The sequence below is a fragment of the Pipistrellus kuhlii genome, unplaced genomic scaffold, assembly GCF_014108245.1.
Source record: "Pipistrellus kuhlii isolate mPipKuh1 unplaced genomic scaffold, mPipKuh1.p scaffold_m20_p_11, whole genome shotgun sequence".
NCBI lineage: Eukaryota > Metazoa > Chordata > Mammalia > Chiroptera > Vespertilionidae > Pipistrellus > Pipistrellus kuhlii.
In genome coordinates, this window is record NW_023425416.1 from 48,821,340 (window position 1) to 48,840,387 (window position 19,048).

The 19,048-nt window shown below is 48.4% G+C and overlaps 1 protein-coding gene across 2 annotated transcripts in view; it reads right to left on the reverse strand.

Annotated features, from left to right (window-relative positions):
* The window catches only part of CNTN3 (contactin 3), an 88,828-nt gene that overhangs the window by 38,066 nt on the left and 31,714 nt on the right, over positions 1 to 19,048 (reverse strand). For both annotated transcript variants that reach the window (XM_036432097.2, XM_036432096.2), the window contains exon 4: positions 10,623 to 10,798. In XM_036432097.2, the coding sequence (XP_036287990.1) occupies positions 10,623 to 10,798 (176 nt within the window). The remainder of the gene's footprint in view (positions 1 to 10,622; positions 10,799 to 19,048) is intronic.

Here is a 19,048-nt window from a genome sequence, read left to right on the forward strand (position 1 = left end):
GACAGCGTCAGAGCAGGGTGGCCCCCGAGGGCACACGGCGCAGGTGTGAGCATTCAATAACCGAGAAAGGGGACCCAGAGGAGGAGACGAAACAGCTTCGGCCAAATATCTGCATGGCCCGGCACCCACACCCGTCACGGCGATTCACCAAATCAGGGCCGCGTTTTGCTTCTCCTGCAACGAGAGCCAACTCATCACACGTTCTCCCGCTGAGACAGGTTATCAGCAGCAGCACAGACACATTTAGTCCACCTGTGATCGGTTTTGCTATTTATATACAGAGTTGAAAATACTCCTAGTCCTATCGTGGGATAGAGGAGTCCTATGGGTCCCACGCCTTGGAGAGTTCTGTGCGGGTGGTTCCCGGGCCGTGACCGAGTGGGGGGAGTTGGCAGGAGAGCAGTGGATCACCTCGCACTGTCCTCTTGGCTCTGAATAAACAGAAGCCGTCTTTATTATTGCCCAAGGAATGTCCTTCCGGTGGGTCATGAAGCCAGAGGCAAGTGCTATTTGGATCGCCTTCGTAGGCTATTTTTAAGACACTGAGTTTCCTCTAAGAGCAATCAGGACAGCAAGTCCCGACTCACACCCTCCGGTTTAAACGACATGGAGACAATCCTACCGGTTTTATTTTGAACAACGCGGAGGCCTCTCTGGGGAAGGGAAGGAAAATAATTTGTCCGTTCTCGAACGTCTGACTAAACAGGAGGGGACTTCCACGGGCAGCCGATGGTGTCCCACTCTGTACCCAGGCGCCGGCACTGTGCGTTTGTGGGAAAATGCACCGTTTCATGGCGCCTGACAGTGGACGCAGACCGCCCACGCGGTGACCATGCAAAGGGGGCAGTGTGTGTATTGGAGCGGAGGAATCTAAGGTGACCAGCCATCCTGCTTTGGACAGTTCCGATTTTTAACAATTTGTCCCGCGACGTTTTAAAAAAGTCCCGATTTTTCAAATATCGGGACTTTTTTAAAACACCGTGGGACTCGGGATGCGGGATGTGGGACAAATTGTTAAAAATGGTTAACTATCTGGTCACCTTAGGGAACTCAGGAAATTTCAACTCTGCCTTGAAAAATGTAAAAAGGCAAAGTAATTATCTTTGAATTGATGAAACTACAAACTGCATACATGTGACTGTCCTACGCACTTTAAGTCCGTGCATCAGCCCTGGATGTGAATCACAGTGGCTAGAACATCGGCCTGGGCACCAAAGGGTTGTGGGTTCGATTGCCAGTCCAGGCCATGCACCTGGGTTGCTCCCCAGCCCCGGTCAGGGTGCATGCGGGAGGCAACCAGTCCATGTGTCTCTCTCACCTCCATGTTTTTTTCTCTCTCTTTTCCCCTCCCTCCCACTCTCTCTTAAAAGCAATGAAAGAAATATCCTCAGGTGAGGGTTAAGAAAACATTAATCGGTGCATCCAAGGCAGGGAGAGAAGTGCTTCCTTTCATTAGCCCTGGATGACTATTACACTGCTGGTACAAGCACAGAGCGAAGCAAATCAGCGAAGCTCACAGATACACGGCGATAAAAGGAGCCAGAGCGTGATCTGGACTGACCCCAACCAGAGGTCCCCGACAGAAGTGTTATGATAACCGAGCATCAAACGTGTGAGTCACGTGCAATATCATCACAGCACACAGTTCCGTTAGCACTGCCAAACTGCACCATCCGATGGGTCCAGGGCTGGGGTAGGGAGAGGGGCGGTATACCAGGAGGAGCCCACACGTGGACAATAACCAGTGGTGCCTTTCTGATCTGCCGTGGGTGTCAGCCTTCGGCTCTCCTACCCAATTCCTGTTCCCGCAGCTATTTAACGTCACACGGTGGAAGGGAGTCATCGCTGACTTAGTTCTAGAACAATCACGTCTCCTCTCCCTGGAAGGTAAGAATCTCTATCCCCGAAGCACCAGTCCTGCTGGGCACAGGGGTGACCACTGCTCAGGACGCTGCACTGGTGCTGCCTCTACAGCCTGTGAGGACGGGCATTGTCTGTGGGGCTCAACGTGGCTGGTTCACGGAGCACACACATCCACACGCATCTACACGCATCCACACAGCAAGGACAGTGACGGCTTTGACATGCTTCCCATGGCTCTGCTCCTGGCACAGCACTGACTACCATGGACTTGTTCCTGTAAAACAGAATGCCCTGGATTCTTAGTTGATGTCACCAGGCTGTGTGTCTAGGGCCCCAGCCTCATTACCGCCTAAAAGTCTCATTGCAAATGTGGATGACTATCTGTGCACCCGGCTGCATCAGTAATGTTTTGTATTATTTAATTTTTTCTTTTCATAGAGGAGGGGACAGGGAAAGAGAGACAGAAACATCAATGATGACAGAATCCTTGATCAGCTGCCTCCTGCACACCCCACACTGGGGATGGAGCCCCCAACCCAGGCATGTGCCCTGACCGGGAATCGAACCATGACCTCCTGGTTCATAGGTTGACATTCATTCAACCACTGAGCCACGCTCCTTCTCCTTGAAACAAAGCTCTCCAGGGGCACCAGAGGGTTGGGACAACTCGGCGCACCTGCGTGAAAGCCGCAGTTTAAAAGCCAGTTTGGTTCTGAAGGGGCCTGGGAAACGCCGGTGTTCCTAGACAAAACCCCGCCAAACCAACACAGCTGGGCTTTCAAGACCCACAGGACCTGCTATTTCACAGCCTCCCCGTGGAGCTGGGGGTGCAGGCAGGGAGCCCTAATGATGGCTTCCGAGAACACACCCCGGAGCCTTCCGCCAACACAGCCACACGCCAACCGGGCCCTGAAGCGCTCTCCTCAGAGGACAAGGTCCTGAGCCTGGGAACAGATCACAGGGCCTCAGTGCAGGTACCTTAATTACAGCCGGGAATACTTTTTTAAACGTTTTTTAACAGCCTCAAAAAACGTGGCTGCCAGGAAGCAGGGACAGACAGCCGGCCTCTGAGTCTCTTACTAAAACCCTCCGTGGGATTCTGTGCAAACGTCTCAGACCCTGGGAGATGCTGCCTCTTACGCGAATGCAGGTTCTCCTGAACCTGAGCGAGCAGCCTGCAAAGGGGGGAGGGAGGGGAGGGAGCAGGGAGGACACACAGCTGCTCAGCAGGGTCAGCAGGCCCTCACCTGCCACCTGTGCTCCTCACCTCCTGCCATGCCCCTTCTCCTTACGCTTCAGCTCCTTCTATCTAACGTGGCCTCTTGTGTTTGACGGGCGCTCACACCCCCAGGGAACCTCAGCGTGTCTACTGCGCTTGCCCTGCAATTAGCAGAGCAGTTGCTCAGCGATACTGGCTGAATTGCACGGGTAAAATGAGTTTAAAAAGCTCCCGATCTTTGCACTCGGGGGTTTGTCTGAGTGTATCCATCTCAGGGACCTTTTATACATTTCATACAGCTGCCTTTAAGACACGTGATTTTAACGTCGAGTATCCGTTGTTGCATTGTACCCTTGCTTTTATCTGTCACAGGAACATGAAAAGTAAAAATAAACTAGCAAAGCAAGGACTCTCCTAATTCTACAAGAAAACAGCAACAGATATGGACTCCTTACCCTTGTTTACAAATAGCTTATTATTGACGTTGGCGGGAGGCTGGCCCTAGCGGAGGCCACTTCCTCGCGTGGCTGACTTCTATTTTCTGCTGAGTAGCTCTTCAAGGGATGACTTAAAGAGCGAAGAAAGTCCCTCCTACCGAACGTGAACGTGGGATTCAAAGAAACACGTGCATTTCCCCCGAACTTTAACCCTGGGTCAGACTCACAGGAATTTTAACACTTTCACAAACAAAAGTATGTGATTTACAATGAATGGGGAATAATTTAAAAAGTTACATTTTTAATAATGACTTCCTGGTAATTTTTATGAAGGCTTTAAAAACACTTAGCCAAGAAAAAAAAAATCAGCCTAATATAAAGTGATTTAAGAAAAAGAAAAAAAAAGGGAGGGGATGTGTATTATTGTGACCTTTTAACACCATACTCTAAAATACACTGGAGCATAGGAATAGATGGATATAAATATTATGAGCTCCTGCCTGTTGCCATGGAAACCTCACTATCAGTAAACCTCTGCATATGCATTTGCCTGTGTTTCTGGGGCTTAGCAAACAAGCAGATTCTTACCGCTTGTTTTCCGTATGAATGACATCCAAGGTCCATCATAAGAAAAGAACGGGTACAATTTATGCGACAGAAACGCATCACCCACGGCACCAGGTGCCACGCGGACCCATGAGCCCATATGGATCCCCCCCCTGCGTGCCTTAAAGGGCCCTGGGAGAGGGTCCTCAGTATAAACGTCTAAGGCACAAACACACAGACAAGTTAGAGAGCGAGCAGGGCACCATGCTGCTGCAGAGGGCAGGGCGGAGCGAGCATGCAAGCATATCATGGTTAGAATGAACACGGCGACTGCCCGCATGGGCTCTTACCCTTCGGGCCTCTGCCTGCGGAAAGTGCCAGAAACCGTGAGGCTGGAGGGAGAATGGCGCCCACGGTCCCGTGTTTGGGGCACCTGCCACCATGATGGGCTGGGCTTCCCCCTCTCAGAACACATCTCCTGGCAGTGCGTGTTAACTTGACTTTGAAAATATGTTTTGATTGATTTCAGAGAAGAAGGGAGAAGGAGAGAGATAGAGGAACCACAATGATGAGAGAGAATCATGGATTGGCTGCCTCCTGCATGCTCGCAAGCCGGGCATGTGCTCTGACTGGGAATCAAACTGTGACCTCCTGGTTCATAGGTCAATCCTCCACCACGGAACCACACCGGCTGGGTGTAACTTGACTTTTTAAACAGGAAGGTCTCTCCATTCCTGTTCTGTGAGAGTAAAAGGAACCTTACTCTCACAGTAAGGTCTTTGTGGTTTCTTCCTGTGCCTGCTCGGGGCCACTCATTTCCACTCACCTCGCCACAGGAAGGACAGAGTAAGAGGAGAGGGCGGAACATCCAATTAATTAGGTTCCGATGAGGCTCCGAGTCTTAAGTAAATCGCACCGCTGCAGCAGAGTTTACCTCTGAATTATTTATGTACTCTCCTAGAGCCCTAATCTCTTTAATCATCTTTGCTCAATTAAGAAGAACACCAGCCATCATTTTTAACAGAGAAGAATAAAAACCACGTTGGTGTATGACAATCCCATAGGGAGCGAGTTTCCAGTGAAGATCCCAAGCCCCACCCCTGAGGATTCTGATTGGGCAGAAGGGGTGGGGTGGGTGGGATAAGCTGAGGGCCACCCACAGTGAAATTTCAGACACAGGGGGGTCTACCTGATAGTCAGAAAACACTCCGACCGCCTTTGTCCTTCATGAAAATGTAAGTCTGGGTGAACTGAAGTTATTTCCATTCTGGCATTTACCGAAACTTGGCATGAATCGGCCTCCTCCAAACATCCAGGGGCCCAGCCGACCGACCGGTCCCTGACTCAGGGAGCCCCAAATAGTGACCCAGCACCCTAACCTTCAAGGAGCAGGTTTGGCACAGTGTCATCAAGCAAGAGACGGGCATGAAAATGATGGCTCCCCAGGCAATGGAATGGCATGTTTCTCTAAAGAGCACAGAGAAGTGCATCTCTTAATCTATAGATGTAAAAGGTTAGTCTGCAAAGTGTCCCCTTGGGAGTTCGACCAGGAGACCAGGAGTTTAATCACTCATAGAATGTGTGCTGACCACCAGGGTGCGGTGTGGAATGAAGGAAGACCCTGGCCGGCAGCTGGAAGGCCCCAATGGGCCCTCATCACCAGCCAGGCCTGGGGGATCCTACCCGTGCACAAATTCCGTGCACCGGGCCTTCAGTTTTACAAAATGGGTTATAATCATAAGTTGTCATGTAATCATTTCGTAGCGAGAGGGGCAACTTTGCTGTGCCTGTGGCTTCTCCTGGAGCCCTGGGCAGCACCCCCTGAGCTGTCTTCATTTCCTCCGGCTGAGGGTTTACCATGTTGCGTTTATGCTGAAATAGCAAGTCGTTAAGAGGTCGCACCCGAGGTAAAGGAAGTCCATCTCCATGCGCTTTATCTATAAAGCGAATAAAATTATTCTGATGACCAACAAACACCAAGCTTAAAAAAGTACTTCCACAGACAGGCTACACTCTGTGAATGGTGGAGCTTACGTTAATATTCATTTTCACATTAGAATAGCATATGTAATAAAGTTCTGAGATAAGAGAAATGCTACCGTAGCTGGTGGATAATTTTATTATTAAGACCCGATGTTTTACGGACACCTGTGATAAAGGAGACTGTATGACTGAGCTCGGTGGGGAGACACAATGAAATCACCATTGGGTGGGAGGGTGAAAGCTGTTAAAAAGGGCTTTGATTGCTTGCAAAAGCTTAATGTACTCCGAAGGGGTAACGGTTTTCGGAAAATCACTGCCCACTCGGACCGACGTGAGGGTCAGGTGCCCACCGATGGCGACATCTCTGAGGTGCAGGTAACTGGTCCAGGTCTGCGGTCAAACTTTCCACCAAGTCCATGTCTAAGGCTGGCCACCTCCGCTCTCTGGGACTCTGTGTTCTCACCGGTGAGACAGGTATAACAGGACACTAATGTTTACCTCAACCGGGCCACATGTGTACCCTCCCAGAAACCGCCCCCACCAAACCCACTTCCGCTGTCAGCATTGCTGTGGTCTAGGGGCTGGGGCTGTTCTGGACCATCCCTCCTACCCCTTTACAATCATGAAACCAAAGAAGACATGTTGACCTTGGCTCCTTACGGTGTGCCACACGCACACTCACTATTCACCATGAGACATCCTTTGTGTAGCGTTTATAACGGAAGTCTGACAGAACACAACCTCATTCCGTTTCTAGGGCCGTGGCCTGTTTAAGAACACACTCTGCATGGAAGCATAGAGAATACACGACAAATCGATGAGGAGAATCAAAGCAATTAACGAAGTTGAAGCAGGAGAATCCTCTAGAATAGAGTCGGGCACCGAGACAGAGTCCCACTGAGTTATATTCGGGTCATAAACATCATTCTGGCTTTCTCACCCTTTTTAAGCAAAGAGACACCTGGTTGGATGAATAATTCTCGGTGTCCAGAAAGCGCGTGTGTTTTTAATTCTGCAGGACGAGTGCAGCCGTACCCAATCCCGAGATCCAAACGGGAGTCCCTCAGGTTCCCACCGAAGCTCCGTGGGTGCAGGCAGCGCTTCCCCCCTGCCGGGCTCGGGGAGGGGTGTGCTTCCTGCCGGCTCCCCGCAGCTCCTCTGTGCGGGCTGAGGAGCTCACTCCGGGTCGGCCATATAACTTAGCCTCCTCATCGAGACAATGTGAACAAGAAAACAGGCAGCAACTAGCAGGGAAAGCAGGTGTAAGCAAAGTGTCCCAGACACAGCGGGACGGATGGTCCCCTGCGCTGAATCCATCTAAAAATATTATTCTGCAGAGACTGAGAGAGGGAGGGAGCAGCTGCTAATTTGGTGAGCTCCAGGGACACAGCACTCTGCTGGGGTAATGTACTCCTTCTCCTTTTCTTTTTTCCTATGTATTTTTATTGATTTCAGATAGGAAGGGAGAGGGAGAAAGAGAGGGAGAGGGGGAGAGAAAAACATCAATGAGAGAGAATCATTGATGGGCTGCCTCCTGCATGCTCCCCTCTAGGGATCGAGCCTGCAACCTGGGCATGTGCCCTGATCCGGAATCAATCTGTGACCTCCAGGTTCAAAGGCCAATGCTCAACCAGTCTACCTTCTCCATTTCTAATCAGCAGTGGCAATAGTGACATGCCAGAGCCATCGATGAGGCCAGGAGCTCACGTGTCCTGCATGCCCGGGGCTCATGGGCAGGAAGTTGGCAGACTCTGTCTGTCTGAGGTCGCCCCACCCCACCAGCTGCTTTAGCCCAGCCTCGGAGCTAAGAATGGTTTAGCTGGAAACAATCAAAAGAAGAATACTGCTCTCATGTCACAGGAAAATTACCCAAAACAGAATGTCCAGGAATGGGGAGAGGAAGAGAGAGGGGAAGAGGGAGGGGAGAAAGAGGAAATGAGGGAGCATGGGGAGAGCAGGGCAGTCACAGAGCGAAGAAGGGCGGCAGGGAGCATGGAGGGAGGGAGAAGAGGAGCCACTTTGTTGGTCTTACTGGGAATTTCTGCTGAGGATGTCGGGGCCTCTTCAGATAAGAGGACGTTGATTGCTGACACCATCAGAACATGGTGTTAGGAAAAGCGTGATGACAATATTAGCAACAATCACATTCACAGTCAAGAAAGACAGATGATAATGAAGCTCTTGGGTGCACTGAGAGAAAGGCTTATTTTGAGGGGAAAACCCAGAATGTGCTAATTCCATGTCCAATCATCAAAGCCTAGCCCAGGGGGAGCCTGAGGTCCCGAGGAGTTGCTGTCGTGGAGGAAAAGTCAGTTCAAGGTCACGGGTGGAGAGGGGCTTTTCATGAACAAGCTGTGTGCTGGATAACCTGGAGCTGAAGATCGAAAATCTTCAGGAAATTTAGGAAATCTTTTCAGCCAATGTAATTAAAATAAATTTAATCATCTGAAAGGAAGTTATTCTAAAACTTTTGAAGTTGATCAACAAGATGTCATAATCAAGCCCTGGCCGGTATGGCCCAGTTGGTTGAACATCAACCTATGAACCAGGAGATCACAGTTCCATTCCTCATCAGGCCACAGGCCTGGGTTGCGGGTTCAAGCCCCAGTAGGGGACGTACGTGCAGAAGGCAGCCAATCCATATTTTCCACTCTCATATCGATGTTTCACTGGCTTTCGCCCTTCCTCTCTCTAAAGATCAATAAAAATATTTTTAAAAGGATTCATATTCAAGATACTAGGACTAAAGAAGTGTGAGGGAAACGGCCTATCTGTTGGCTTTCGGCCATTCTCTGTCAGAGCTGCTGAGCGGAGAGCCGGGAGCGGAGTAGGAGAGGGACAGCCGGCACAGTTTGCAGGTGCGAGCAAGAGCAGGGACTAGTGTTCGCCGCAGGAAATTTCCATCGGTTACTTTAACAACTCAAATAACTTAAGTGATGATATATTCTATTTCATAAAACACTGTCCTTTGAGATTTTGAAATTAATGTCCTGCAGTGTAATTTACACCAGGCAGAATTTTTTTTAAAGAAAGACGTACTCTGCCCTGGAGTAGCACATTCTTTGCTGTATCCCCAAAGGACTCAGGCAGGCAAGTCACAGAAGAAGAAATAAAACGAGGGATGCTTTAGCACATCTCTTGCAAATCCAATCATCCTGAAACCGACAACAAGAGGCCCCTCCATCACAGGCAGAAGCAGGGGAGACGGGCGGGGAAGGATGGGCCTCCCAGAGCTATTTTTTTATTTTATTTGTGAGAACATGTCTGCAAGTCGAACAGAAATAAGGAGGAGGGCGGAGAGAGGGAGAAATCATCTCACGAAAGAGATCATGACTGTGAAGAGCACAGGATTTCAGGCATGATGGTAAAGATATCTCCCAACATTTGCAAAATAGAATCCTGGCGGCATAAGGGATGTGCATTCAGCCAGGGCTCAATTAAAGAGGTGCTGGCGTGGAAGGAGAGATTGCGGGGTGTTTTTAAAGAGCTCCCCAGAGCGGGAGAACACAGTGGTCCCCTGTGGGACCCAACCCTCCCCATCACACACACACACTCACACACACACACACATATACACACATACACACTCACACACACAAACACACACACACACATACACACATACACAGTCACACACACATACACACACAAACACACACATATATACACACACACATACACACACAAACACACACATATATACACACGCATATGCACACACACAAACACACTCACACACACATATACACACATACACAGTCACACACACATACACACAAACACACACCTATACACACACAAACACACACAAACACACACAAACACACATACATATACACTCACACACAAACACACACACATATACACGCAAACACACACATATACACACAGTCACACACACATATACACACAAACACATACACATACACACACATATACACACACACACAGACACACACACACACTGCTCTGCCTCTGAACTGAGGGCTGAGTGCAGTCCCCGCCATGCACCGGCCTCTGGTTTATCTTTAAACACCTCCCGGCGCTGCCCACCTCCCAGGCGAGGTCTCGCTCACGGGGACCCTGCAGGATTCTGCCGCGGACTCCGCTGTCCGGCCTCGGGAGAAGGGATGCAGCCATGAAGAAGCAGGCCCCCAGGGGCCAGCGGTGGGGAGTCACACAGAACAGGGAGAGGAGGACCAAGCCAGAACTTCCCGGGGCTTAGAGAATCGCCACGGGGCTATCCAGAAGCCTCCCGTCTGCTCCCAGGACACCGCTGGGCACCCAGGGAGCCCGGTGGAGCTGCCCCACAAGCTGTTCAAGAGCGCCGTGCGACCTTGTGCTCCATCCTCATGCCCATGCCCCTGCTCTCCGCAAGCCGTGTAAGCACCCGAGGGGTCTGTAAGGGTTGTAAAAACTGTCCTCCTCTCTGTACACACACACACGCGGCCAGCCCCAGGCAGGCTGCCATGGACTAGAGGAAGCCTCGGGGGCTTCCAAGCCCCACGGGGCTGCACCGATGCAGCCATGTGCTGCCAGATGCTGGGCTTGCAGGGCTGTGGCCCGGCACTTACAGGCAAACTGCAGCTTCGCTTCTCTGCTGACGATGGTTCCGAGCGCGTTCGTGGCGAAACACTGGTAACTCCCCGCGTCCCGATCCCGGAGGGGGTTCACGACCACCAGGTCGCCTCCGTCCAGCGAGTAATGGGACTCCACGCCCAGGTCAATGTCGCTTCCGTTCAGCTGCCATCTGGAGAAAAAGCAAGGATTTTTCCCTCTTAGAATATACATAGAGCCCAAGAGGACACTGAATATATAGGTTAAATCACCCTTATGAAGTCCACTCCAACACCCTCTCCTATAAACCATATGGTTGCACTGATTCCTAACTGCCACTGGTACAAGCCGAGGTCTTCAACAGCAACCACAGGCCGGCGGATATGGAAACCCGGGCAGCACGGCATCTAGAAGTCAGAGTCTCCCCGGGATTTCCTGAAAAGTGAGAGGGACGTGGCGTGCTCGCCCAGGAAATCAGGCTGGGCCTGGGCCAGCCGCGGGAGGTAGAACATCGAGGTAATTGCCTCGCACGTGGCCAGCGATCTCATGCTGGCCAGGAGTGGGGAAGGGCACATTTCTGTGATTTATCCGGACCGACTGGGCACATTTAATACACTAATTGGGTAAGTGCTCTGCTATCCATTTCCATCTGGCTGGGTAAACACCTGTCCCCGAGGCGCACACTGTTCTTCTAAAAAGCCATCACGGTGCTATGTGCTGGAGAGTACTCGGTGGTAAAAATCCCCAAATGTCACCTCAGGGGGTCAGACCAGAACAGGCACGGGCCCCAGGGCCATATTTACCAACAGAAAACCAGAGGGAAAAAGGGGAAGAGAAAGAAGCTGGTGTTAAACAAGGGTTTGAGTGTATCTGACACATCAAAGTAGATGTCACATTCAGGTTGTTTTTTTTTTTTTAAATATATTTTTTTATTGATTTCAGAGAAGAAGGGAGAGGGAGAGAAAGATAGAAACATCACTGATAAGAGAGAATCAGTGGTCAGCTGCCTCCTGCACATCCCCTACTGGGGACCTAACCCATAACCGGGGCATGCGCCTTGACTGGGAATGGAACCATGAGCTTCCCGGTTCATAGGTCTATGCTCAACCACTGAGCCACATCAACTGGGCTATTTTATTTCTTCATCACCAATTATCTCCTCTATGCCCTCTTCCACCTCAACCCAACTCAATAGTTCCCCACAATCCCCACAATGTTGTCCAGGTCCATGAATTATCTTTTCTTTTCTTTTCTTTTTTTTTTTTTTTTTTTTCCTTGTTGCTCAATTCCTCATCCCCATCACAGCTGTCAGCCTGCTGTCTACGAGTCTGCCTCTGTTTTGCTTGGCACTTCGGTTTGTTCCTGAGATTCCACATATGTGTGAAGTCATGATAGTCATCATTCTCTGACTGGCTTTATACACTTAGCCTAATGCTCTCCAGGTCCATCCATGCTATTGCAAAGGGTAAAGGCTATTCCTTTTTATAGCAGAGGGGTACTCCATTGTGTGAATGTGCCCAATGGTTACTCCAGCATTATTTACAACAGCCAAGATTTGGAAGCAGCTAATTGCCCATCAGTAGGTGAGTGGATAAAAAGTATTTCACCTTTAAAAACGTACCCATGTCCTACCCTCCTCAGAATGCATCCACTGTGTAAATGGAGCCATCTCTGTTCCCAAAGATTTAATTCTAGCAATAAAGCCACATGAGTCCATAGTCTATAAATTTTAGCACACTAAAATAAGAATTTCCATTATGATATTCTCTTTATGAGGATTTTGAGGAAAAGGGTGACATAACACCTTTTTCCTAGATGAGAATTTCAATAAAGCAGCTCAGTGAGTCAGTAACTGTCCCATGTGTATTAATTGGCCAGAACAGAAGTGATACCCATTTTAATTCCAGCCCGAGTTCTTTAATCATGTCATGGACCATCTAAACTTGTCTCATTAATATATAGAATATTTAACCTGGACATACTATGCACTATAAAAACATTTAAAAAGATGAAATTCAAACTTTATCCCAAGTGGATAATATTCCAGAAGTTAAATGGAATATTATACCACTGCGAAAATGTGAGAAATTTCCTACACACGAAAAAGTCTCACAAACTATGGTTAATAAAAATGAAAATTGAAATATGCAGTTGGATACTGTTTATATAAAGTTTTAAAACACATCAAGTCATATTAGGGCTGTTTGAAACCCATTTTTATTGTACAAAAATGATACACCTCAACTTAAAGGTATTTTAAAGCTCTGATGGAGAGAAAGTAGAATGTATTTAAGGGCAAATGCTGGGAAATTTAGCATTTTTTGTTTTATTTCTTAAACTGAGCTATGGTTATAAAAAGATTCATCATTATTCTTGATTATATGTCTACATCATATCCTATATTTGATGTAGTGTGCAATGAAACTTGAATGATGGAGACTAAAGGAAATGAATAAATTCATAAGTTTAGTCCCTAGTGCTTAAGAATGTATCATTTGCTCCCTTTTAAAATCAAGAATTTCTTAACTTGTCTTTCTTTATTCACATACAAGTCTCCTAGGTCTAAAGCAACATTTCTTCTGAGAGACCAAATTAAACTTAAGAGAAAAAACTCAGGCCCTAACTCTTTTCCTTTGAACTTGAAAAGAACAAAATCACAAAAAAGGAAAAGGAAGGGCTGCGAGCTTGTTTCCAGAAGAATCCGCTATATTTCTCTATTTATAACACAGTAACTCTCCCATGATCCTTCCCAGGGCAAGTTCATAATTGCATGAACATTTTGGGCCATTTTCTTCTATTTTAACTTTAATTCTGTCCTTATAGTTTGGAAGTCAAACCATAAACATGTATTAACCCTCTCATCTTCTTCCTCCCCAAATCCTAGAACTACAGAAACTCAAAAAAGGAAATGAAACAAAGAAAAACTGTCCATCTACAATACATTCTGTCCAAATACTCTGTATGCTTGATACACAGTGGTGGTCTGAGGACCAGCATCACCAGCATCACCACCACCACCATCACCTCCATCATCCTCAGCATTACCATCATCACTATCATTACCACCACCATCATCATCATCATTATTACATTCATTACCATCGATACCATCATCACCATCACTACCATCATCAACACCATCATATCAGCATGAGTGTCACCACTATTAGCATCATAATCATCAGCATTGTCACCATCATCACCACCATCACCATCATCATCATTATTACCATCATCACCATTGCTACCATAATCACCATCACCACCACTGCCACCACAGGCATCTGGGCGTCTGTTGGACATGCAGATCTTGGGCTCTATCTTATATCTACTGGGTCAGAGTTGGCATCCTAAGAGGGATTCAAGGTGTTGACTGTTAAGCACACACAAGCTGGAGAAGATCTGGTCCACCTTACACCCAAGGAGCACCCATGGGAAGACTCTGGGAAACACAAGTGGGTAAGAGCTCCTGCTCTTGACTTGGCCCAGTTCATGTTCAACAACTAATTACAAAGCCCTCCTCCCTCCCTCCCACCCCTTCCTGAGAAAAACACCGAGTTCCTATATGTCAGGCAATTCTCTAGTTTCTGTGGATGTGGTGAGGTGGGTCCCTGCCTTCATGAATCTTCATGTTGGTGGACTGTATCCTGTTTCCTTCCCTGACCTCTGTTAGGCCCAGGCCCTGGCTACTCCTGCCGGGTCACAGCCTGATGAACCCAGCGGGGATCCAGAAGCAAACACTCCCTGCAGCTGTGTGACCATACATAAATCACTCACCTTCCCTAGGCCCAAGTTTTTACCATGTGGAATGAACAAACGCCATCTTTTCCATAGGATTGCTCTATAACTTCATTTATGTAGACAATGGATGCAAAGCTTGTAGCTCAACGAGCCTCTCAGCCAATGGGGAGGCGCCCTCACAGGCGGCCAGCCTTCTTTCCACCTCATTTTTCTCTCTCCCCCCACCCACCCCAGATTGTTAGTTATATGTTCCCTCCTTCACTCAGGGCTTCCGGCCCCTCCTCCCAGGTGGACGACTGTGTCTGCATGTATGGACTATCTGACACCTGCCTGAGAAGCCAGGGGAACTGAATGAGAATCATGGCGGCTTCACCTTCGAAGAGTAGACCTGTGGGGACATCACAAGAGGGTGGCGGGCTACAGCGTAACCTGTGAGTGGTGTGCAGTGGGAAAACTGCGCTGAGCTCAAGTCAGGCGAGATGCAGCCGAGCTCACAGTTTTGAATGGAGTCTTCTCCTGACCAAGGGTACCTGTGTTTTCGGTCCCCATGAAGTTCAGTTGGCATGCGGGGAAGAAAGAGATTTTAGCTCCTGAGTTAGGTTTGTGGCCAGTCCTGGCCCGTGTGGCTAAGAGGTTGGAGCATCAGAGGATGCACCCGAGGGTTGCAGGTTCAATTCCCAGTCAAGGGCATGCACCTGGGTTGCAGGTTCCATTCCTGACCCTGGCTGGGGTGCATGCAGAAGGCAACTGATCGTGTCTCTCTCACATTGATGTTTCTCTCTCCCTCTCTCTCCCTTCCACTCTGTAAAGAAAGTCAATGGGAAAAGAAATAGAACGTTTGTGGCCAGACTCAGCATTTGAAAACTGACTTCCTGTGTTTCTCTGTTGAATGAATAGGATACAGTGACTATGTGGAAAACTATGAGATAAATAAGAGTTGGGAGAAGCCGTTCCTCCTTCCTCTGAGCTAGCTGGAGAGAGTTAGGGGCCGTAGAGTGTGGGGTGAATACTTTATCACAGTAGTTGTCTCCCATCTAAAAGCCATCACCCTGAAGTTCTGATGAAGAACCAAAATGGAAAAGGTTGCTCCGTTTGCATAAATATTTCTTACTTCCACCGGCTCAGTCTTCTTTCCAAAGCCACGGTCCCTACGTCATCACACTACGAAAAAGGCAGCAATGACGTCTTGAAGTGTGCTCCCACCACGGCAGAGGACGACGCATTGCTTTCAGCTGCCTGCCCCCTCCCCACCCCGGAGCGCGGGTGCATTGGGGAGGCCTCGGAAACGCTGCTTCTCTCTCCACAAAGACGCATGATTACTTCCCACCCTCCCATACGAGTCCTCGTTAGTGGAGCTCATCCCCAGGTGACAGAAAATATCTTATTAAATATTGATTGTTTTCCCTCCTGCTGAAGGTATGCGGATTCAAAAGAGCTGTCTTTGTTTCAACTCTGAAATATGGAAGAAATCGCCAGGCCTGCGATTTATCCTGAGAAAACAGTTTTAGTTCCCTAATGCAAAACAGTCTCCTCTCAGTCCGATCCGTCCATGGTTCTGGTATTTTTATCTGCATGGGGAAAAACCCAAGGCTCACACGCACACTCCTTCTTTCACGGAGTCTATGTCCGAAAATGTGCAAATCAGAATGATTTTTTTTGCAGTCAATTGTCATCCACCCGTTCAGAGCTGATGAACTCAGACGCACAGGAGTGATGGTGACAGGTGAGTGGCACATCCCGGACTTCCATCTGGGAGCTTTTAGAGACGCTGCCTTTTAGTTTTGCACACTCACAATCTTTGGAAAGCTGCAGGGTCTACGTCCTCAAGTCCTCAAGTTCATAAGGGACTCTATCATTTAAAACTTCACAGATTCAACATTCCATTCCAAAAAGCGAAGGCAGGAATTTTTATTTTTTATTTTTTGGTTATTTCTCACCCTAGGGTGTGTGTGTGTGTGTGTGTGTGTGTATGTGTGTGTGTGTGTATATATATATATATATATATATATATATATATATATATATATATATGTATATGTATATATATTGATTTTTAGGGAGAGTGGAAGAGAGAGGGAAAGACAGAGAGAAGCATCCATGTGAGAGAAACACATCAATGGGTTGCCTCCTGCACCAGGGCCCGAGCCAGGGAGGAGCCTGCAACCAAGGTCTGTGCCCTTGACTAGAATTGAAGCCGGGACCCTTTGGTCTGCAGGCTGATGCCCTATCCACTGAGACACACTGGCCAGGGCAGGAAGGTCACCCTTTGAGGTTGAAACTAACCAACCTGAAAATAAATGGAGTGCCTTCAGGGAGTCTGAAATAATCCCTGGTTATCATGCACCCGCAGCGGATGGCATAAAACTATCATCCCGCGGGATAGCCAAACGATCCCACAAAATCTGTCAGGAAAATGGAAATAAAGCCATATTCTAGAGAAAAAGAGATATCACTTGGGCTTCAACATAAAATAATGCAAGAAAAAAAAAAAAAGAACAAAAAAATGTTCTAAAATCTTTAGGGGGTTGGGTAGGGTTTGGGAAAGCAGCCGACACTGAACACTTATTAAATCAACAGGCAATACTTTATTGGGGGCTTGACTGGGAAAATGAGAATTTTAATCACAGAAGCAATTTGTGGCTTTAGATGCCGCTTCGTGTTAATAAGCAAAGGCGTTTGTGCTCCAATGCGATGTTTGTTAATATGTTTACTGAAGTGATGAGAGTAATTGCAGCCTTTGAAAAGCGAAGAATGTCTGGATTTGCATATTCCATAATTTAGCCAAAAATAACTAGTTAGGCTTCCGCAGTTATTGCTGGAGATATAAATGAGTGTAACGGTGATGCTGTGTTTTAAAAATTGAGTTTTTGACCATGTTTTATGACACTGGTTCCTAGTTGTCCTGTGTTGATAAATGTAAACATACATTTGAAGCAATAAAGAGAGATTACAGCACCACTGGGATTAAAAACAAGAGTTGGGTTTCCATAGTTACGGCCCCGTTCCAATTGGTCAGTGACTGTCTTAGTGGATCCCAGGAGGCAGGAGAGGGTGGAGGTTGGCTATTTCTATGTTTCCTGCGACCAGTTCAGGTAGCAGACCCCTCATTCTCCTCTTACGAGGCCACACCTCCCGGGCCCCAGGCCTGGGCCTCAGAATGTCCCCTCAGGCGCCAGTGGTCAGCCGGTCACCCCTCCCGTCCCCACTCAGAGACTCCAGGAAAAGAACCCCCCGAGGAAGCCTTTTCTGACCGAGACCGGCCCGGTGCATTTCTCCCAGGCTGACTGCTGGCAGCATCGCTGTGTTTTCATTCCACATGTTCCTGACGTGACTGGAACCTTCCAGGGCGCAAACAGGGAGAGGCCCTTTTCTCCTGCCCATGCCAGTTGGGAGTCTCAGGCCGCCCCCTGCTCACCTCCGGGAGCCACCTCTGTCCCCTCATTGCAAAACAGAAGATGCCCCAAACTTAAGAGCATCCGGATTGCTGCCGACCTTGAGCCTGCCTCCTGACCTAACCCCAGACTCCCTGTTTTCTCCCTGCCCTTTCCCCCCAAATCTGGCTGCAGTTCCCTTGGGGACAGCACAGCCAGCGGCCCATCTCCAGCAGAACCCAATGTGAAAACAGCCCACGTGGCCACCTTCAGCATTCAGACTTGTTTTCTGTGGCCGAAAAGCAGACATAAGCAGCGGGCCTCTATTAATTACATTAAAAATAGCTGGCAGTTAACTGGTTAAAAGCTCACGCTCTGTTTTCTTCTATAAATATCTGGTGTCCAAAGAAATAAGGACAATGACAGGCTATGTCTGGGTTTCTCAAGGCAGTACTTCCTGCTGTTTTCAAGCCTAATTAATCTACCCATTTCGAAATGCCCGAAGGACTAAGTCCTGTATCTTGACAATTCTTCAGTTGACACATTTGTCGTCACATGATTCAGAAGGCAAATGCCAGGGAATGGAACTTGACGGACAGCAGGGAAACAGCCCGCCCACGAGGCCGCACTCGCCGGAGTCTCTGTGCTCCCAGAGGCCTCTGCCTCTCAGGGAGAAACACATGGAGGCGTTTTCAACAGGTCAGAATGTCCTAGAAAAATGCTGGGAAAATTATTACCAGGATCACGTCTGGCTCAGTTGATTCGTTCCTATTTCCCCAAGAGAGGACAATATGTACGAAGTCTGAAGAACGAATCCAGCTCGCAAAATGCTGGATTCCTGTCTCTTTCATCAGGTCTGACACCTTCCCCATTTCTATAGGGAGAGGAGGAGGCAGAGAGACAACATCACCGCCTCTGCCAAGGCTGCCCAGGAGCCTGGTATTGTGCTGCTGAAAGCACACAGTAGGTGCTCAATACTCCGGCTGATGGATATCAGTGACCTTGCAAAGCTTCCAGATGCAAAAAATGCAAAGGCCCTAGCCGGTTTGGTTCAGTGGATAGAGCGTTGGCCTGAGGACCAAAGGGTCCTGGGTTTGATTCCGGTCAAGGGCATGTACCTTGGTTGCAGGGTCCTCCCCAGCCCAGGGCCCTGGTCAGGGCTCATGCAGGAGGCAACCAACCAATTGATGCGCCTCTCTCACATCAGTATTTCTCTCTGTCTTTTCCTCTCTCTTCCACTCTCTCTAAAAAAATCAATGGGGGAAAAAAATCCTCAGGTGAGGATTAAAAAGCAAACAAAACACTGCAAAGATCGCCTGGCTGGCATAGCT